The 22,528-nt window shown below is 39.7% G+C and overlaps 1 protein-coding gene across 2 annotated transcripts in view; it reads right to left on the reverse strand.

The window, feature by feature from the left end:
* The window catches only part of LOC309883108 (fibronectin type-III domain-containing protein 3a-like), a 45,301-nt gene that overhangs the window by 12,187 nt on the left and 10,586 nt on the right, over nt 1–22,528 (reverse strand). The window contains exons 3-10 of one of the 2 annotated variants that reach the window (XM_082770876.1): nt 15,542–15,677; nt 11,462–11,537; nt 10,175–10,251; nt 5,973–6,204; nt 4,396–4,668; nt 2,981–3,036; nt 1,673–1,827; nt 1,349–1,408 (exon numbers count right to left, since the gene is read on the reverse strand). In XM_082770876.1, the coding sequence (XP_082627002.1) occupies nt 1,349–1,408; nt 1,673–1,827; nt 2,981–3,036; nt 4,396–4,668; nt 5,973–6,204; nt 10,175–10,251; nt 11,462–11,537; nt 15,542–15,637 (1,025 nt within the window). In that variant the 5' untranslated portion in view covers nt 15,638–15,677. Of the gene's footprint in view, nt 1–1,348; nt 1,409–1,672; nt 1,828–2,980; nt 3,037–4,395; nt 4,669–5,972; nt 6,205–10,174; nt 10,252–11,461; nt 11,538–15,541; nt 15,681–22,528 lie in introns of both variants that reach the window. The other variant, XM_082770875.1, reaches the window with a different exon arrangement.

Genomic DNA, 22,528 nt, shown 5'->3' on the forward strand with positions numbered 1-22,528 from the left:
AAGGAGAAGTTGGCAGCTTGAGAAATTTACTTAATTGCAAATTGTGGTTACAGCAGCAAAACCAGAATGCCCACGCTCTTGGAAAAAAGTACCCAAAGACGCTGATTCCTAAAGACAACAGTATCATGCCTTTTCAGTCAAGACTGAAAAAGCCAAGTCTGAGTTTATGATCTTATTCTAGGTTCCAGGAACTGATGTCCCCATCAGAAATTCTATTGACCATACCACGCTCACCAGGGACACGGGTGTGTACTGACAACAGCATGATGGAGCTTGCATGTGGACACTCACCACACGGAGCCTTCTAGATCAATATCCTTAATTTACAATTATTTTGAACTAATAATTAGTGAGGAATCCTTTCTATTGTTCATATTTTGACAGAAACAATGTGCCAATCTGCGTGTCTGTTGACAAAAAACAAGTCTATTTAGATGTTTGTAGGCCCCTGGTCTCCAAGAAACATGACCAAGATCATTCACACAAGTGTTCTTTTCTAATCATCACAGTGAGAGGGCGGACTGCATTTTACTCTATCACAGTGGAGATATTTTAGTGATGAAATACTCATGGGAGGCATGATGAAAACTACAGCAAGCGTTACCAAATGGTAACAGAATACCTGACTTGAAATGAACCTTTTCACTGAAAAACCTTGAGATCGAATGTGGACTACACTTACCACAACATTTCAGTGTAATTGTTCAAATGGGACAGGATCTCTGGGACAGTTTTACTCACTTATGTTTGTTTTTCAAGAGCAATGGATTGCCTTATTTTTCAGAAAGGTGAAAAATTGTCCATCTTCCAGTACCCTACGCTGTGCACATGGAGCTCTGCTTCATTTCCAAGAGAATATCTTGTTCCCTTGTAACACAGCATCTACTGTCTCCCTATTTCAACTAGTTTCAGCTCTTCTTGCAGGGCTACGGAAGCTTGCAGTTCAGAGAAGCAACTTTACAAATCAAGCTGACACATCAAACTTCCAAATCCACACTGAAGTTTAAGTTATTTTATCTGCTACTGCCTTCAGCCCACATCAATCTCTTTCACTAAGTGCGAACTTGTCATTCTAGAAAAGATGCCACAGAGGATAACTTGATGTTTATATTTCGGAGAAACAAGAAGAGAGAGAAGACAGTAGGGAAGAAAACTGAAGAAAGTGAGGCGACACTTCAATGGAGTTAGAAGAAAAGAAGGAATTAGATAGCAACAGTAATGTCCGCAGCTCTGTTATTCTATGCTTAATATTCCTCAAATGTGGTCTGTGACCACATCCTTTTCATGAAGCTAGAATGATTTCGTAATTAACATCTGAAAAACAACATTAAGTATTCCAACAACATACCTGACATGGTAATCAGTTGCTGGTCTGAGATCAGGAAGTGTAATTGTTAATTCTTCCCCACTATGGAAAGGGAGAAAAAAAAAAGTTACAGCTCTTCCTTATACATTATTGGATAAAAGCTTATTGAAAAGCAAAACCATCTAGCACACATTTAATTTTCAAGTTTTCCATTGTCCACGTAACTCATACTGACATTACTTAAAATTTATTTCACGTGAAGTATGTAGGTCTGCAAGTCAACAAACAGCTCCTGATAAAGAGATTGCTGATTGGTTAATGTTTTTAAACATCGGTATTGTGCTTAAATGAAGAAACTAAACTTACACATAGACAGATTTAAATTTTCCATTTTTACCACTGTTGGATATTGCTACTTCAAATGTAAATGCTGCTGGACTATGACTATGGCTCTCTCCATTCTGTGAACTAACTGGGAGATTCCAGGACAGAACGGCTGATCTTGCTTGTATATCAGAAACCTATTAAAAGCATAAATAATGCAAGTAAGTTTGCTTTCTGTAATAAAAGGTCAATTAGTTAATAACATGGTGTTGCTAGCTTGCCCATGAAGTTCCTCACTGGAGGAATTCTTTACCTTCGTAATGGAAACACTGAGTAATTATTTGAGTTTACATTATTCTGTTTTCATTTCAATTATCAAACTAAAGGATTTCCTTTCAGAGACTGTGTAACCTTACTTATAGGCACGTTACGTTGTCTCAGTGTACGAAGAGAAAATCTGTTATTTCACTTGCACTGTTTGCATCATTCATTTGGAGCAAATTTTCAGATCTGGAGTCTTCAACACTGGCACCAGATGTACCTTTAGGCACAGTCAGATGACATAACTTTCTAACTCTATTACAACTCCATTAATCGACCTTAACACGTAACCACTAATCTGGATGATAACAAGATTTGGTCTAAGCAAGTTTCTCTAACAAAAATCAACATAGCCTTCTGATGGCATTAAGTACAGATGTCAGAGGCAGCAGTGAAAAATATGACCGTAAGAATGCCTGAAAGGCTAGAAAAAATAAAATAAAATAAAAAAATAATAACCCATGCTCAACACATAGATAATGCAAAGAAGAGTTTCATTAAACATGCTTGAGATCAAAAATTGGTGCTACTTCAGCCTTTAGACATTTCAATGTCTGTCATCAGATTCCAATGTCCTAAATAGTCTGTAAACACTCAAATATTTGCTCCAATTTCTAAACATAACATAAAAAGATGAGCTGTTTTTGTAAACTGTATTCCCAGTATCTGAAATCATCTATGCTGAATGAAGAATGGTTCAAAGAGCAAATAGGCTTCCATTAGTTCAGCGGGCCCTTTGCTTGCCAGGTACTAAAGTCCTTATATACACACACAACAACATCAACAGTAGATACTGCCTTGGCTTACAGACTGGGAAAACGAGCCAAACTGTTTCAGAAAGATGAGAAAAAGTAGGTTTCTATATGATGATTGCCCTTTCCCAGATACAAACTCTTACAACGAAAATACATTGTTTCTATTAAAAAAATAAACCATTAAAGAAAAGAACATGTGATCAATGAGAAAGATGCATCTTGTTTAATAGAAAATATATCCACAAAAATAATGGTGTTAAAGGATAATACTTACTGCTGGCTTGCCAATGCTTAAGTGAGTATCGTATTTCTTGGATTCTGTGTCAGATTCTGAAATTTCAAATACAAAACAGATTAGAGAAAACCTCAAGAGTAAAAAACAGTCTGTTACAAAAATGCCACCACAAGATGGAGTTCGCTTCATTAAGAGCTTAACAATAGTACTTATTGTGCAAAGAGTTAGTTTCCTCTGTTTGTTTTGGCTGCAGGATGGTTAGAAACATGAACTATCCAAAACTAACAGTGTTACAAAAACCCTTTTAGTACATCCTGCACAAAGGGTATATTTTCCTAATCTGAGCATTAGTGGATTTTCTTTGATAACACAAACACATTCCTCTAAAAACGAAAGGTGTTTAAAAATGACAATAAGATCTTATCTTGCTATTGTATGTGCTGTTCCCTGAACTTCCATTGTAAACCACTTGCTTTGGGTATAATTTGGAAGAAGCCTGATCAAAACTGTATTAGAAATACCCACAGGTATCAAAAGGTTGACACCTACAAACTGAATCCTATCTTTAAGTTGTCCATGTTGAACAACTTGGGATTTTTTTCAAAGCAAGTTTGTATTGAGACAAATCTTTAATCAAGAATGTCTTTAGTCCCTGAAACAAGCTGGATAAAAGCTTTCACCTCTATTTATTTCCTCTGACAAAGTCAGATATTTGCTTTATGTCTACAACTGAAGAGTTAAATACAATAGTGACAGAGATGAGAACTATACCTTACAGCCTAAAAAGACCATTTACTTTAAGACACACACAGCACTAAGAGATGCACAAATTATTTACAGAATCATGATAAGAAACCATTTGTATATCGGAGAAAAAGTTTCAAACCAAAATGAAAGACATTTACACAAAGTATTTTACTGTATGCAAATCAAAAGCCATAAGTTATTAAAAAGCTCAAACATTTATATCAGCAAAAACAATGAACTAAAATTACAACTGCTCAAACAGCAACCAGGGAAGACAGTTGCTCAAACCTTCATATTTCTCCAAGGTTTAAGTAGCTCGTTATCCAAAATGTTAGGACAAAGAGCAACACCAAAGGTCACGGTAAGGTATGTAAGTACCAACAGTTCATTCTCACTTGGAATACCGATCAGAGTTCCAGGTCAGAAAAGACAGAGCCCTAAGAAGTTTAGAAGTAAATCTTCTTAAATACCTTATTTGATAAATCTCAAATGATAAAACTTGACATTACTTTAATGTCTTGAGGAAAAAAATCCAAACATAACAAAAAGTATATCAGGCTTTTTCTAATCCCAAGTAGAGAAAAAACCTTACAAATTCAATTTTTGCAGAAATCATTTTACAGTAAACTTATCACATCTTCTGTTACAAAATAATCTAGTATTTTTTATTTATTAATTTATTTTTAAGCCCTTTCAATACAACTTACCTCCCATCTCTGCATCTGGACTGCCCTTTGTTTTTCCTATCTGCTTCTGCTTTAGTGGTCCTCCTGTCCCTGGCTGTCCCTTTCCATTTCCATTCTGAATTGCTGCATTGGAAGAATTATTAACTTTATGTGGTGAAGATGGAGGACTGTTAAGTTTATTGTTAGTGTGACCACTAGCTTGTCTGTCTTTTAGTCTTTTCTTCAGGTGTTCTTGCATTTTGAGACTCCTTTCATCTCGCTGAATGAAGTTTGTCCTTCCATGAGAACGAGGTTCTGCAAAGCAAAGCAGAACTTATTTCATCGTTCTGTACAACTCATTTGACAACAGAGAAAGGCTCTAAAATCAGAAGAATAACTACAGCACAACTGGAACCTGAAAAAACACGCAACTTGACCGGGCTTGCTTTTGTAAGTCTGACGACACATGGAGCTGCATGGCTCACAGCTGCACCGAGCCCCAGCTGATGCTCAGATGGCTTTGGGCAGCAGAGCAGCTGATGAGAAACATGCACATTTTACACTGCTGAGTGGCACAGCTTCACTAGACTGAAGGAACTTCACTAATAAAAAGTTTCTGGACTGCACTCAAATTAGCATATGAGTATAAAGATCAGGTAGGAGGAGAAGAATAGCAGCTGGAAGTTTAATTCTTGTCTTGAAATGTCATGTTCATTAAATGCTACAATAAAACACACAAAAATATCTGCAGGCAAATTTCCATTTCTTCTGTTTAACCCAGATTCAAATTATTGAATCTATTCTTTCTTAATATTTTTGATCACAAACTGAGTTTAGATTTTTTTTTCTTGTTGTTTCCAATTCAATTCTTCAGACAACTATCTTTTGTTAGTTGCTTGAGATTAGGCCTCAGAGTTGCCTTTCTTCCCCTGATGCAGCCCTATATTCATACTTTCAAAAAAGCATAAGCAAGTTTAGGACCCAAACTAACATTTTAAAACGTAGCTTAGGTGCTACTATTTTACCCTAGACATTAGCTGAAACAGCTTAATTAACGATTTGAGCTTGACAGAGAGAGAATGATCTTCCCCAGCCTAATTTCTTTCTATGTTAAATGCTCGTTTATATAATCAGGCTTATAGCCTGTTTCAAGTCAGCAGTGATCCCAGTCCTCCAGTGAAATATTGCTTCATTCAATTTTTAGATACAGTGTGAACTTGCATTTCATTCTCCTATGAGATGACTATGATATTTGGTCTATGTATGTTATTGCTTTTTATTTTCTTTTCAGTCAAATTTGGAAAAAGGGGGACATTTAAAAATATCTAGAGTATTGTAACATTTCTAAGCTATCCCTTTTGCATTCAATCCTTAAACAGAACAGCAGAAAGTTTAAACTTTAGACAATGATACCTGCAGAGTGCCTCTCCAAGATCCTTTATAAACAAGAGTACCTTAAGGCACCTCATGAGGTGCCTAAGGTTCAGGGAGGCTAATAACTAGCACCAAAATTATGGGAAATGTGTGAAGGAGCTACCAACAGAACTTGGTGCCTCAGTCCAGAAAAAAAAAAAAGTGAAATCACTTCTCGTGTATTTAAACATCACCTGCACTCTCACCTTGTTCTTGAAAAACATGCGGTGGTGGATGCTGGTGGATGAACTGTGGCGGCAGCTCTCCTGTGCCAGGAACCGGAGGGTACACCGGGTGAGGTGGGTGGGGAAGCAGAGCATGGTGATGGTGCATGTAATGTGGCACGTGGGGAGGAGGAGGAGGAGGATGCATGGAAGGATGGAATTCAGCCGAGTGTGGCAACACCACCACTTTACGAACTCCATTTTCTTCCACCACCTGTCAAGCAACGGAAGAAATGAAATCTCAGTGCAGAAACAACCTTGTAAATCTTGTGCATTTAATCAAGAATCTCCATGCCCAGGTTTGCACCTGCCATCTGACAGTCGAGGACATACAAGCAGAAACGAACCCCCGTGGTTTTTTTTATATACCCAGCATGTATCACTGGAAGAAACTGAAGTTGAAGGCAGTCAGTTTTAAGAAGCTGAGCCTCACACATCAAAGTGCTAAGCAAGATTTGAATAAAGTATACATTCCTTTGAACAAGTAATGTGAATCGATCAGGGTGCAATTCCTATTCTCCTTGCAGTTGCAGCCAGAAGACCTGCTTTACACCAGATGCAGCCTGCCAGCACTATCACACGTACAAGTTGCTGCACGTCACCCATTTGTGGTCCATGTCTGCATGCATGTTCCTAGCCTGTGGCAAGTACAAAGTAGTACAAGTCAGCTCTGCTGTCTTGCACTGCGATCAAACCCAACTCAAATGTCAAAATATTTCATGTTTGCCACAGGCGAAGAGAATTCAGACAAGGAACCTGTCTGCGTGTCTGAACTCTAGGATAAAAAGCTGCTAATGGTCTAACGCATGGAAGAGCTGCCCTGTGTATGCACACACACAAACACACTTCTGAGCACGTCCTAAGCTGGCAACACATAGGCTCCTTTCAGAGTCTAATTCAGCCAGAGTTAAATATATTAACAGCTATCTCAGTGTATTCCTTTTCCTACAGTAAACTTGAAATACATTGAATTTTATACAGTAATTCCCCTCTAAATCTTAAGCTGAGGAAGGGATTCAGACAGAGCTCAGGTTTTAGAAGACAAAGTCAAGCACTAACACCAGAACAGGATTCACAGAAAGAAATATCAAACAATGATGACATTGAAGTAAAGCTATGCTGCCCAGTTTAGCCTCATCTAAAAGACATCTGGAAAAGACAACCAGAGGGTGAAGTTTACAGGGTCCTTTCTCCAGCTGTCATTCAGAGCTGTTTCCATCTATGCTGCTTTGTTGTCACCCAGAGGTGAACACGTTCGGATTCTGTGGTTACTATCCCTTTTTGCTATCTGAGGGACCAAGTTTTTTTTTGACCACTTCTGATGGGGTCAAAGGCCTTTGTCCATCAGAGATGACCTGGCTGTATTTCAGTTTGTTACGTCCCCATACAGAAGTGCACTGGCACAACATTCACACTAACGAACGAGGAAGTCTGACTCAGAAGCAACAAGATTGGATTAACTCCTGTTAAAGGCAGGCAACAAACTGAGCACGTTCTGGTCTATTCTCCCTTGCACAGAAAAATTAATCAGGTATCAACAATGTAATTTGGAAAAAAAAAAGTCAATAATAGAAAAATATTCATTCTTAACGGCAAACTGACACTCCAAAATTAATCGAGGCATTTTTCTTAATTGGTTTCAGAATTAGTCTGCAGCTTTGTGCTTCCTTCCCTCTACATCTGCCTTCTCCTCTGAGTTGCACTTAAAAATACAAATCACAGATGCTATTAGGAAAGGCCTTACCATGTTTTAGTATTAATACAGCGAGGGACCACATAGCCCAAATTGCTGCCCGCGGATGCAGGTAGGGACCTGTGGCAAGTAGGGCCAGTCCAGATGCAGGCTGGCAAGCAAAACTGAGATGCAAAACTATTTTTTTTCTTATGAAGTCTGTAAAATAAATCATACAAAATCGAATCTGCTCCTAGAAGATCTCAAGTTATTTACACAGATATCTGTTACTAAAAAAAAAAAATACAAAACTTACATTTTCAGGCATTTAATGAAAGCATTTTTATGAAAGCAGACCATATGTTTTATCCTTTTAGTTCCTTCAAGATCCTCTCTTAAAGTATGTTTAGTTTGGCTATAAGAAATCACTCCAGCATTTCCTAGTTGGCAAAGAAGGCATTACGGATGTTGAAATATTGCTTATGCCAAAAGTACATTTTGAAAAGCTCCTCAGCAGAAGATAGAGCAAACTAACCAGAAAGTATTCTTCGTAAAGGAAACAGAATGCGGCCACTCACAAACTGCCCTGACAAAGTTCAGCTGTAATATGACCTCAGAGCCAGCTGTATTGCTCGCAATTCTTAACAGACTCGAAAGAGGAAAAAAAAACATTGTAAGAAGCCACTGAAGACCAAGTTTCTGCTACACTGAATACAATTTGTTCTTGGAGCAACGTGGGGGGCTTTTTGGTTTATCAACAGAACTAAATACACCATTTCAAGCATATTACTGTGCATAATACTATAACACACGCTTTAATGTATGTAAGCCAAAGCTCAGAGCAAATTTTGACAGTTATATTAACTCTGCTCTGCGTATATAGTAAACAAGCGAGCTCATTAGGCCCACTTTCTGGCAGAAGGGATGTGTTACTGTACTAAGGCTTGTACAGGATTTTACAGCCTGAACCTGCTATGTCGCCGTTATCCACTACTGAATCTCTTCGCTTCACTTTGGGAGAAACCAAAATTACTACTTCTGGGTTTCTTCTAACAGTTTCTGGAACAGAAAGTCTCATCTGCTGAGAAGCATGTCACAAATAACTGATTAAACCTGGCTTCAAACTTGTCTATCACTGTCATAGTGACCAAGGGAATTAAAACAACAGAAAGAAAAAAACAACAAAACAACAAAACCTTATTTTCACGTGACAGCTAACACAGAACAAATGTATTTTTCAGTTTGTACACTTCAGCATTTGCCAGTGCTCTGCAGACTGTTTGCACTGAAGACCCAATTTTGTACTGAAGCATAAATTATCTGGGGGGATCTTTCTTCAAGGTCTGCATGAAAATGCCTATTTATAACAGCAGAAGCACAAACTGCTGAGGCAGCTGTCTGCAGAAAGACAAGGGCCTGGGGAACACAAGAACAAGGGGTTAACAAGGCTCTCAAGCCTGCTTGGAAACTGTACATTTGGAACATTACTAGAAATCAAGAAACCTGTTCTATCCTGTTGGAAAAAAAAAAAAAAAAAGAAAACGAAAAAGAAAGATGTTTTTAATTACTTTCCTTTAAAAAATTAATAATTTAAAAGTCAATTAAACTGAACTTCAAATATGCCTGATAATAGTTCAAACACCACACACCGCTCTGATTTGCCTCGACTTAACAGTGCAGAAGAGTGGAAAACCAGTGAGAATGGAAAAGTAAAGCTAGGAGAGAAGCCCAGAGTCCTGCTGTTTCCACAGGCACATGTCAGTAGCATTAACACTCCTGTTCACGGGTCTGCTGTAATGGCAGAGATTTTACTGATTGTTGGGGAGATCAGCACTGGTAGAGGAAGGGGAAACTTCAATAAATAGGAGTTATATTTGAATAGAAAAATCTAAATTATCAGAAGATATGAAAAAGAAATAACTTATGCACTCTGGAAAAAAAAAAAACAAAAAACACAAAAACAAAAAGACCTGAGGGATGACAGAGAGAATGGTACTGGTATGTGATCCGTATAACCTCAGTCTAAGAAAGCCACGTCTCACATCCACAGCATGAACAAGACAAGTTCAGCTGCTGCCACCAGCTATGTTCTCACCAGGCTGCTTCTAGCACAGCCAAGCACGATCTGTACTCACCAGTCCCCCGGTACTTAGCATGCTACAATTCACAGGCATTGCTCTCGTGCCCTAAGCACTTACTTTCACCCTGAGAACAGGGCTGAAGGCAAATCAGGATGTGCATCCTGCTAATGGAACTCAACAGCCAGCCAATTCAGGGCCACCTACTGCCTTACTGGAAGTAACCTTTATGGCCTAGTAACTGAAATACTAATAAAAGAAAGAAAACTAGATCAAGGTGAGAGCGCGTACAACGAAGTTAAATATTTGATAAGTTCAATGGAAAAAATGAGAGCTGCTTTTACCAGCTGTTATAGATAAAATAATCAATAGCTTTATTGTTAAGAAGCCACACCCACAAACATACTTAAATATGAGAATAAATTAACATTTACCTGAGATACGTAACCGGGAGGCACAAAAATAGGCGGCATAGAACCATTTGGTGACATCATAGGAACATGTGCTGGACCTGAGAAGTAATAAAGTGCCACTTTTAAACAAACAAGGCTTTTACAGGCGTGAGACACCTGCTTTCGAAAGCTGTGGATGGTGTCTCAAAAGCCAGCAACTAGACCCAGCTCCACAGTTATGGAACTTCCTTCAGACAGACAGGTTTAGAGGCAAGGCTTCAACAACCCAGTGAAAAACCATTCAGGAGAGAGACTTAAATAACAAGACTGAGCATTAAGGAAAAAAAAAAATCTGCACCAAATTTTCATCAAGAAAAATAATACAATGTGTCTCACCAAGGATAACTTAATGCCTGTTTTGAATGTGCAATTAAGTAGGATTTAATAACTTTCTGGAAGCATCCATCATTTCAGTGTAAGTGTGGCTGTGCAATCATTTTTACAAAAAGCACAGACTAGACATATCCCAACCACCATGCTTGTACAGCCAACAGTAATTCTGTAACTGTGCAACCATGAGCAAAGATCAATTTCAGTTCTCATATTGTAACACAATTGCTACAGTAACACTGACAGCTATTTGACAATTTTTTACTTTTTTTAACATAAAGATACGTTATTTTTCACTTCAAGCTGAAAGGTTTTACTCATCTCTGGGATTTGATCAAAGCAGAATGGACATGTTTTATATAATATGATTTGAAATGGTGAAAAGTATCCCTAAAATGGAAGTACTGATAAATTCAAGTTGACTTATAGGAGAGATTTTGAACCAGCCTCAGATTTGCGGTCGTGTCACTTACCCAGCAGCTAAAAAGCACTTTGAGGCCACACACAGGCGGTAGTGATGCTTCCCTCAATGTTAACAAACTGCTAATGCTGCTACCTGACCTCAAAGTGAGATCACACGGCACGTATTACATTTGTTTAGAGAAGTCTGGATTAAATCTCACAAATTCATGTGTTAAGAGCCTAAGAAGGATCATTACAGGATCTTATCTATATCCTGTAGATATTCAATCATTAAAAGAGCTGTTGAAATGCCAACCTTTTAAGAGTTATTAGCAAGGTCTGCAGAGATGCAAGGAAGCCTGGCAATTTCTCAGTGCTGTCTTATTTTTGCTTAAGTACAAACTGAAAAAATCTGATTTATTACATCATGGAACACATAAAAACACATCTGACATTACAGAAAAATTCTAGTAGCAATTTTAAGACATTTGCAGAGAGTAAGAATATTTGTATTGGGTACTGCAGTGTTTCCTTTACCTTGAATACACTGAATGTGTCCATCTTCAGTTGTAATTGTAAATGTTTCACCCGGGTTTACCTGCACAAGAATAACCTGCAAAAAGCAAAATATAGAGTAGCTGTTTTTTTGTTTATTCTTTTTTTTTTTTTTTTTTTAATTTTAGAGATTAATTAGAGGAAAAATACAACCATTTTATTTATACCTACACGTTTGATTAGAATGAAAGAGATTAAAAGATTAAAAGGCAAATTTAAGAGATTAAAAGGCAAACTGAGGAAGAATGAAATTTCCTCTCACTTTGATATAAATTACTACCTGCAGTGCTTCCATTGATACACCCGAAATAATCAAGTATTTATTTTCTCTATTTTCCACACTGCTGTATATCCTTCTTTCTGAATCAATAAATGACCTGTTCTTCACTTGGCTTTCTGAGTTTTGCCTTCAGTTCCAGACCTAAACTGGCAAAAATCAAGACTACAGAAAAAGAAAAAGCTGCTTTGTGCAAAAAGCAGCCACATTTTCTCATTGATGGCATATTGGTAGGCATTTTGACAACGTATTTCCTCATGTTATCAGCTAATTTAACAGAAGCATAAGGTCCTTTGGGACTGAAGGAAGAGGGAATGAGGTGGTAAAGCAGATCATGCCGACCACCTCTGCTCTACAGCTCCTGAAAGATCAGATGTGTTTTCTCGTATCTGTGTGATCCTGTAGCTAATGACACGCTCCCAGTGAGGGTCACTGAGTCAATTTGAACAAGAGCATATTCACTGTCACCCAAATCAGGGCGGACAGCTGCCAGAATGATTCCTCTGGCAGTCCAGATTACCAATTCACTTGTGCTGCACAGGGCAAACTATCGCCTCATCCTAGCACTAGCACAGAATTATAACATTTTGGCAACCATGCTTCAGTTTTACCCTAACATTGAGAACTTCACTACAAGAACTTTACAGTGAGATTCTACTAAATCGCAGGTCTAATTCTTTAGTACAACGGGGGGGTGGCCATGTAAGAACAGCAAAGTTACAGTCCAAATTCCACCCTGGTGATGGTGAGCACAAAGACATTCGATCTAAAAACTGAAATTAAAGACATTTGGAAATGTATTTTAGAACACCAAAGAACACCAACCCCACGCCGGTGAGTTCACAGTTTGAGAAATAATTCTACTCTGGGTAGGTAGCTTGCTTCTGGACAAAAGTAGGACACCCCTGAAACAGTCATTTAGCCAGCCAGTTATATTTATTATGGCTCCACAAGGAGGACAGAAGAAGGTGATATTTTTTAAAAAGCCATAATTGAAACACTGAAACGTAAGCAGATCTGTCATTTCAGTGTATTAGCAAATACGAAACTTTACTAAAATTCTAGAAGTAAAGAAAGAGATGCAATGTTACTTTTATTTTTTTTTTAAGGAAACAAAACTGGCAATAAGGGGCTGGGAATTTGCCAGAGCACAAAGAAGAAGAAAAAACAAGGTCTGCATTAAAGTACAGCTGCTGGGGAAGGACACACTAGCAGGGGACAGGACTCCCCAGGCAGATATTAAACCTCACAGCTAGTCTCATCTCCACAGACAGGAAAATTCAGAGGCAGGAAAGGAATCCTTTTAGAAATTCAGAGCCTCTGCACAGGTCAGAGCTTGGGAAGAAGTTCAGCGAACTGCAGTTCAGGAAGCTATTAGCTGAACTCAGTGAAAAGAATCACAAGTGGTGTAATCACAGGACTGCAGAGCAGCTCTGAGACTGGAATTTCAGGAATGCACGGGGGCAGTGTCTTGGAGGAATGACTCACTCTAATTAATGAAGCAAAAGCAGTTCCATCTACCTTCCATCAAGGAAAATTTCCAGGAAGCTCGAGTGTTTCGATAGCCGGCCTAAGCCAAGCTGGAGGCCAGACTAGTGCCAGCAGTCCCAGTAATGTCAACACCCTCAGGTGTCCCACATACCCATTTCAGAACTAATGGGATCAACACAGTTTGAGAGCTCTTTCAAAGCACTGGTCAGGGTTTTGCTTTTAGCTATTTTTCACTTCCACTGCTGAAGTTTTCTTTCAGAACAAGAAATCCTTCCAGAAAATTTCCAAGTTACTTGCACTTCATGTGAAACGAAACTGATGAATTGGATGCAGCATCTGACTGCAGTGTCTTGTGGAATGGCACAAATTTTATTTCTGAAGAGAAAAACACTGTGCAATACTTTGTAATTAGCCTGCCCTCTGTGGCTCTGGCAACAAATAATTAAAAATCTGCATTAATAAATTAATACTCTACTTGAAAGCGAGTTTGTGGCTCAGCAGTCTCTCCTCCACAAGAAAATGCAGCAAATGAGCATCAGGCCTGTTTGTTAAGTGACAGAAGGGTGGCAATATGATGTAGCTGTTTATATGCAGATGTGCTAGAATGAGACACGCTGGCACACTCAATGAAATGGCATTCCCACCCCTGAAGACAGATGCACCTATGTTCAGTTGACAGACTTACTCATTACTTTCAAAGCAACTCAATTGTAAGTCTTGGAGGCTCTCGGTTTTCAAGTCTACTCTTCAAATACCCTTTTCCTGTGCATCCCCAAATTTTAATTTTATTTTTTTAAACTGCACCCAATTGCAAACGGCCTCCACTAGGTTCTCAAGACTTCACCGAGGGTCACCTTTTGGGTCATCCACTGCACACTAATATTGTACACACTGATCTACACAAAGACATGCTGTACAAAAACAGCTATGGAGCCGGTCTCCAATCAGTCCTACTTGATCTATTTTCCTTGTGCAACATGAAACATCAGCTACTGAATAATCTCACAGCTGGTCAGTGTCTAAAATTTCACATTGCTAATGCTAGAACTTCAGAACTAGTTTAGATATTTTATAGCTGTGCTTATTTCAAGACACAGTCATTACTGCCAGATACTTAAAGTTATATATTGATCAGAATAAAGCAATGGACAATTTTATCCCCTGCTTCAACAAGCTGATTGTTTAACTCCAGCTAAATAAAGCCTTCAAATTTATGTTTTCTTTTGTTGTTCCTGCCAACAAATAGACAGTCAGCTATTTAAACAAACAAACAAAACCCCCCCTCTTCTCTCCTACAATGTTTGTAGCTGCTGGAGCTGGGGAAAGATGCTTCTTAAATCAAGATCCAGTGTTAAAACATCGGGATGTCTGTAATATTTCTGAACACACACTGAAAATCAACCTCCAAAAAAGGGGAAGACAACTCGGCACTTGTAGTACAAGGCAATTAACTTTTATCTCCAAGCAGTAAATGCACTTCAAGTTTACTAATAACTTGAACAAGCTTGCACTTCAGTCAAATAATTTTGCTTTCAATTTGCCTGTATTTCTACTCCTAGCAGGTACTTCTGAAGGCTTGTGTCCAATAAAATTCTAAAGTTTCAGCAAAGTATACTCAGGTTTCACCAGTGCACTGTAATTATTAATGAAGGTTCTTAGTATCAGGAAACCAGAGGTCTTCTTTCCTCTCCTCTACATTTCCCTGCAACAGACTTCTCAGTTTAGAGCACTGCAGCCACTTTCTAATATTTATAACTTTACATGAGCTTTAAGAAGAGCCTTCACAGCCTTAGTTTTATTAAATATGAAATCCAGATAATAGATTTTCCTTTTATTCTTTTTATTTTTTAGTTTAATTTTAAAGCACTTCCATGTGTATAAAACATTCCTTTCAATTCACAATCTTTTCATACTTCCACTACAGTAGCGTTGAATGATTTTCTTCCTCTGCATAGTTAGCACTTCGAGTTTACTGCCAACATCAGTGATGAGCACCACATGCTTTTCACAGAATCCTAGAATGGTTCGGGACCTTAAAGACCATCCAGTTCCAACCCCCCGTGTGGGTAGGGGCACCTCCCACTAGATCAGGTTGCTCAAGGTCCCATCCCAACATGGCCTTGAACACTTGCAGGGAGGGGGCTACTTTGTAAATTCGTACCACAGTTGCTTAATTTTGCCTCTTCTTCTTTCAAGCACCAGTTTTCTACAGTGTGCTTGAATGTCAGCCTCCCTACCAACACCACAGGCACAGTATGACATGAGCTGTATGGAAATGCAACAGATTTACTTGCCTGCTGTATGCTGTCCCCATTAACCATATGAGGTAGAAGCGGCACTTCGTTCAGTATGGGCGTAGCTTCCAGTGGAGGCGGCTGGTCGGCCATCATGTCTGAAAACCATTCATTGACAATCGCTCACGTTAACCACCTGCTGAAACAAAAGACAGTGCCAATATTAGATTTAAACCTTCCCCCTCTCCCGAATAATTGTCCTTTTCAAATACTGTGTTTAAGCAATGCGTATCTTTCTTCTAAAAACAAATTCTTTAAATACATATCATGCACAGCTCGTTCAGCACTGCCACAAGCGATGAAATCAGCACATAGGTGACACAACTATACAGCAGCATAGCTTACACTTACGGAGCACCTTATTCTTAAAATTTGGAGTTACAATTTCTGAACTGGTTACAACTCAAGGTTTAGGCCACATAATTCACATACTACACATACATTTCAGTCCCTGTGCTGATGAGAAAACCTGCAGTTTCTCCAATGTTGCAACATGTCATTAATACAGAATTTGGACACGGTGAAAGCAAAGCTTAAGGTAGCACAAGAGAGACTAGAGTACTTTGCACAAAAGTCTTTAAGTCATGGAGAAATGCAAATGGAAAAGTGCTGCAGTTTTGGGCTTCTAGTGAATAAACCATAATTGCAATAAGGCAAAATATAATGCAAATGTTAATGAATTTTTGGTGTATAGGTAATTCAGCATCCATAAAAAGCACAAGATAACAGACTACAGGAAATGCTGACATTTCTTTCTTCCTCCCCATTTCCTCCCATAACCCAGACAGAAGACCAAAATGCATTTAGGATAGTCCAATTGAATTAAAAAGCAAAACATATGAACAAAATGGAAAAACACCATCCCACCTGTGCATGAACCAAGCCATTCTAGATACTACTGCTACGTCCTTGTTCAGTTCTCTATAGCCAGTATGGAAATTAAAGTATTTGGAAAAAAAAAAAAAAAAGCCACAAAACTGATTAATTCTGTACTTGTGGTCTGTATCTTCAGCAGACTAGCAACAGTGGGAAAAATACAGCTGGACTTTCATAATTTCTGCTGGTGTTAACTCATGTTATCCAGAAAGGATCTGTGACAAAGGTGGCACTGCAAGATTTCCCCTGCATTAGCATTGCAAGGTAAAGAGGCTGGAAGCATGCAATAGCAAAACCACACTGCTGCTTGTTTGCAAGAGCTTCTCAAAATAACTGATACAATCGCACAGCCACATAATAAAATACCCACCACTGCCAAGGAAACTAGCTGAATTCTGCATACCAACTGCTTTCGGGGCTGCTCCAGTAACACAATTTCAAGGGACCAAAGAGCCAGGTGCAAGGGCTAGACGTGACTTCCAAGGTTTAAATTTGTATCAGGTTTGTCCTAAATATACCTAACTACCTTAGCGTGTTATTTACTTCCTGAACAGAATAATCTTCTGCCTTATTTGCCAGATTTTGAATTACCACTGCCAAGGAAACAAGCTCATCTGACTGTATGCAACTATTTCACTTAAAAATATCTGTACAGTAACGCTGCCAGTCAGTATGCTAAAATTATGGCAGTAGTTTCTTCTTCTACAGCTCTTCTATTTTTAGAGGTTTATAGTTAAGCCTTAAGAGAAATTGCTTCCATAATAGGAATTCAGTATACACAAGCAGACTGAAAATACGTTGTTTTATTTTATGTTAGATATATAAAATACATGCGCGTGTGCGCACAGTATCCATTTCCTTCATTTAAAAACCTCAAAGACGACAGAAATTAGCACTTAATATAAAGGGGAAAACCCTTCATCAAAAAGCAACTAAACCTGCATTCAGCTGTTCAGCTAACCAAAACAACCAGCTGTAGGAAGACGTGTTCTGAAAGGAGCCCCAGTGCCACCTGCAGCTCTAAATAACCCCGCTGCTCCTGCCCGTGTCTCCCACCTGGCTGGGTGCAGTTCTCTGCGTGCGCCGTCCAACACCCAGGTGCCTTCCAGCATCCCGGACTGCACAGGTAGCAGGCACATTTCACCTCCACACACATACACACCCCTCCTGCTTGCTTCATGCTCTACCTTGGGATGTTTCACACCAAGAACTTCCTCTTGAAGTCTTTCAAACAAGTGTTCTCATAGGGTTACCGACAGGCTCCAAAAACACTGAATGCTATTTCACGGCAAGTAGTAATCTCCATATGTTAAGAGAAAATGGAAGTGCTAGCGTAAATGAAACCATTTCAATAACCCCTGGGCAGTTTCAGCTGACTCAGAAAGCCAACACTTTACAGCTGGGCTCAGATGGCTGCAAGTGACAGCACCCGAACAGCAAAGAGGCACAGCCCGCTGCACACCACTTTTTATTATCATTTTTTATTTGCAAAGTCCCTCGTTTTTTTTTCTTGTTTCGTTTTCTTTTCTTCTTTAAGAGCACAGCTTCATTACATTGAGAATACTGATAAAGGAGCAGCAAAACACAGGGCTGCTCTCAAAGGTACCGCTTCTGCCATTTAGAAGGAACGGGACCCAACCCCAGCACGTTTAACAGCTCAAACTTCTCGATGGATACAAAGCACACCCAAGCATGGTATCAACAGGTTCACCTCCCATGTCTCCACTTCATTCAAGGAAGCAGGTGGTATTTGGTAAAATAGAATCCCTGAGAAGTTATTACACAGCACAATTTTCTGAAAAACAACCCAAAGAAGTAGAAATGTATCTTGAAAAGCTGTTACCCGCACCTCCGCTACTGCTAGCCTAGGAGCAAGGCATCCGGCCCTGCTGTCTAGGAAGGGAGCGTCCAAAGGAGGGCTGTGAAGCTGGTGAAGGGTCTGGAGGGGACGATGTATGAGGACCAGCTGAAATCCCTGGGTTTGCTCAGTCCCGAGCAGAGCAGGCCGAGGGGAGGCCTCATGGCGGCCTGCAGCTCCCTCACAGGGAGCAGAGGGGCAGGCACTGAGCTCTGGGGACAGTGACAGGACCCGAGGGGACAGCACGGAGCTGGGACAGGGGAGGGTCAGGCTGGGGGTGAGGGAAAGGGTCTGCACCCAGAGGGTGGTCGGGCACTGGGACAGGCTGCCCAGGGCAGTGGGCACAGCGCTGAGCCTGCTGGAGCTCAAGAAGTGTTTGGCCAACGCCCTCAAACACAGGGGCTGATTTTTGGGTGGTGCTGCGTGGAGCCAGGAGTTGGACTCAATGGTCCTCGTTGGACCCTTCCAACTCGGGATATTCAGTGACTAGCTCAGCCCCCTGAGCCTTAACAGAAAAGCAGCAGCAGGGTCAGTAATGCTCAGGAGGGCAAGCGGTGCAGGTGGAGGACAAGCAGCGCGTGGGCACAACGGCAGAGCTGAGAACCAAGAACTGATCTCCAGCCACAACTCCCCCGGTCAAAGCGTTACCAAATGAAGACTCACAGTTCCCCTCAAGCTCTGCCCCTGCCCCCAGGCATTCTCTGAACTCTTGGTTTTACCCAGAACCCAAGACAAGTCAGCTCGGGCAGCCAAACGCAGCTGGTGAGCTGTGGGTGGCCCGAAGAAGGAAGAAGCGCCTGCAGGTAGAGCTGAACCCAAAACCACCTCAGGCCGCCTCTCAGGGCTGGTCACTTCTGCCTTGGTAAGAAAGGCTCAGACAGCTATTTTCCAGGGTCTGTTCTTGGCCCTGAGACATTTTAAGTCTATCATCGCTACCAGCTATCCACGTGGGCAGCGAGAAGAAAACAAACAAACAGAAGCATCTGCACTAAAACTGCAGTCAGTGCTAACAGGCAAAATCCAAAGTTATAGATTAAAAAACAAAAATCCCTTCTGGAAGTATCAGGAACTAGACAAATTTTGTCATTTTCCACATTTCAAAGAATACACTGATAGGGAATGGTTATGTAAGAATCAAGAGCAGAATTTGGAGATGTATCTTCTGGAGCTCTGTCACCCTGCCCTGGATGTTTTTTGAGTCAGCATGGAGCTAAACAGATTAATTTTTAGAAAGGTTATGTTTTGTAAGGGTACTTCTTGCCTGCTTCATTTACTTACAGTGGTTTCTAGCATGCATCAGCTAAAGGTCATTCCCCACCCTTGTTTGGCCTGGAGGATGGATTAAAGCCCATACAGCACAACAGTCATTAAAAAGCAGCAGCAGGACTAACCAGCTCAGAAACACCCCTCCAAGAGAGGTAGCTCAAGAAAAATACATCTAAAATGCTGAAATATTTTAATTTTACAAAGCTAATAGAATATAGATTAAAATTTAACATACAGCAGGGTGTACATTCAGCATCTTGCCTGAATTCATTCTGATGTCTCAGTTTGGAATACAAATAAGTGAAAAAATGATTATGTCATATATATAATTATGTCAACATATAAATTGAATTTGCTTCTATAACCTGTAGTGCTCATTGACACAAAGTTAACTAAGTGTAATCAGTTTGTTACACTGAGGACTCACATTTGTTTCCTTATTGATTGGATTTTTGCTGGATCTCGCAGCCAGAGTTGCAGATGATGGCTCTGTGTCAAGGTGGAAGCTGGTGACAAGTGGTGGCCCTCTGGGCTCTCAGGAGGTGTTTTGCCCGTGGCAGGGGGTGGCACTGGGTGGGCTTTGAGGTCCCTTCCAACTCCCTGCCATTCTGTGATCCTAAAAAAATGTTACTTTGTTCTAATACCTACAAATTTTATCAGACTTCCAGGAAAATTAGCTCATATGAAAGTCTTGAAAGATGCATTTCACATTACTTATTGCTAACAGACTTTAAAAGTAATGTTTTGCTATATCTGGGTATGACAAAGTAGGATATTAAGGCTTCTTGAATCAAATAAAACCAGCTCATATTTTAGAAGTAAACTCTGAGAAGCTCTGAGTAATCCAACACCGTTAATGTAATATGGTTAATCATGTTAACCATATTAAAAAAAAACGCAGTATTTTCCACTGACAGCCTCGCACTACAAAGGCTTCTAAGAAAAACAGAAAATCTTAATGACTAGCCTTCCAGAAAACAATTACAGTATACAGCGGCTGTGCCTGACCTCACTTCCTGACATAGTAAAAACGCAGAGGCTCTGCAGGACTGAAACATCGGCCTTCCCTTTTCTCCAGCCCAAATTCTTCTCCACCAGTGCTGCAGTCATCCTGGAGCCCGTCCAGCTGCTGAGGATCCGCGCTGAACTCAGCGTTCATTGATTCCTGCCTACTCCCATCTGAAGTCACCGCCTCTGTGATAAAGCAGGGCCCTTATTTACATAAAAATAACTCTCGTGCTCGCCACACAGCCAAAGCACAGGTAGCTAGCTGGGCTTTAGGAGGTGAGATTCGTACCTTAAGCCTGGGAAACATCAGGGATTTTCACGAGACATTTCGAAAATGAAATCTCAAATAGTTTTCATCAGAACGGGAAAGAAACGTGCAATGTCAGTACAGTGGGGTAGCTAATAACAAAAGTTATGTATACAGGGGTGGCGATTAACAAAAGCTTACTAAACCCAATAGAAATAATGCTTACTGCGTATTAGGAAATTTTGCAAAAATTACAAAAGCTCGTTTAGCCATTTGTCAACGCGCAGCTCGGAATGAGGCGCCACCTTCAACTCCCAGCATCACCTCCATCTGAACGATGCAACAGAAAACTTCCCAACTGGAACTGCAAGTGGAAACATTTTCCTCTGCAAAGGCACCACTTCCATCTCAGCACGAATTTTGGAGCAGATACCAGGAAACACCAACAGCACATCTACAACTTTACAGGCTTTTTTTTTTTAAGCAGTAACAATGAACTTGCAGTTATTATGTACAGGGTTCATAAAAACGAAGAAAAGGTTGGGTATTTATTGTTTTTTATAACATTGCACAAAAGAAAAACTTCACATATCGAAAAATATTTTTATTGGCATTATATCCTTAAATCACCCTCACAGAACGAGGTTTATTGTGCAAATGTGTAGCAGTGTTATATGCTTATCAAGTTTTAGAAATCCCGTTATTTCATGTTAAAATGTTATCCTAGTATTTTAAAAATTTCTTTCCAGAAAGGCCTCGTACATACACTGATGTACACGAAATGCAGAAAGAGAACACTGTGGGAAGAAATGGGTCAGCTTCATTCTACTTTCCGGAGAAGAAACTGAACAGATTTAATAAACAGTAGGAAAGCTTCTAAGCCCACACATAAGGTATCACAAAGACTGAATTTTTATCATAGCAAGTGGTGGATTTAATATGAGAAAGTTTCCTATTTCAAGGACCTTATTAATTAAATGGAGCTTTTTTTTGTTTAATACAGTAGGCCTGAAGTAGAACAATGTAGCCGAGACCAAAGAGGAAGTCTGACGGTCAGCAAGAAATTTAGCTCAGACTTCCTGATTTCTAGGTTCGCTGCCTTATGCAACCTCCTGGTCTGAGCAAAAGTTTGTGTTACTGCAGGAAGTCAACTACTATTATATTGCTATTTATTTAAAACACTACTGTATCAAACCCCAAACCCTTAATTATACTTCTCTGTATTAATATAATTATTAATTATTGTTTTATATCTATTTGTTATACTATGTTACATCATGTATATTATTTTCTCTAAGTAGGGGAAAAATCCTCTTTCCAAGCAACGTACTTTGTTACTTTTACATTTGGAAAATATCATTGTATAGAACCAGATCTGTGGTCATGCCCTCTGATACAAAGCAAATGCTGAGCTGCTTCCATGCCTCACACTGCCAAATCTTGCAAACGGAGAGTTCTGGAGGTTTTAAATACTCTCCAACCTGTCAGTTAAAAGTTTGCATCCACGATCTCCAAAGGTTGTTAAAAAGAACAAAATACACAAACAAACAAAGTCCCCAACCTCAGGCGAAGGAATTGCCTCGTCAGAAAGATCAAACCTGATTTATGAATTGTAAAACTCACCCCTCCAGATCTGAAATGCATGCCCCATGCAAATTTGAGGTAGGAAACATTTAGGAAAAAAAAAAAAAAAAAAGATACAAGCTACCTTCTCCCACCCAAGTTTTTCAAA

This window comes from Aythya marila (genome assembly GCF_965140915.1).
Source record: "Aythya marila genome assembly, chromosome: 13".
Taxonomy (NCBI): domain Eukaryota; kingdom Metazoa; phylum Chordata; class Aves; order Anseriformes; family Anatidae; genus Aythya; species Aythya marila.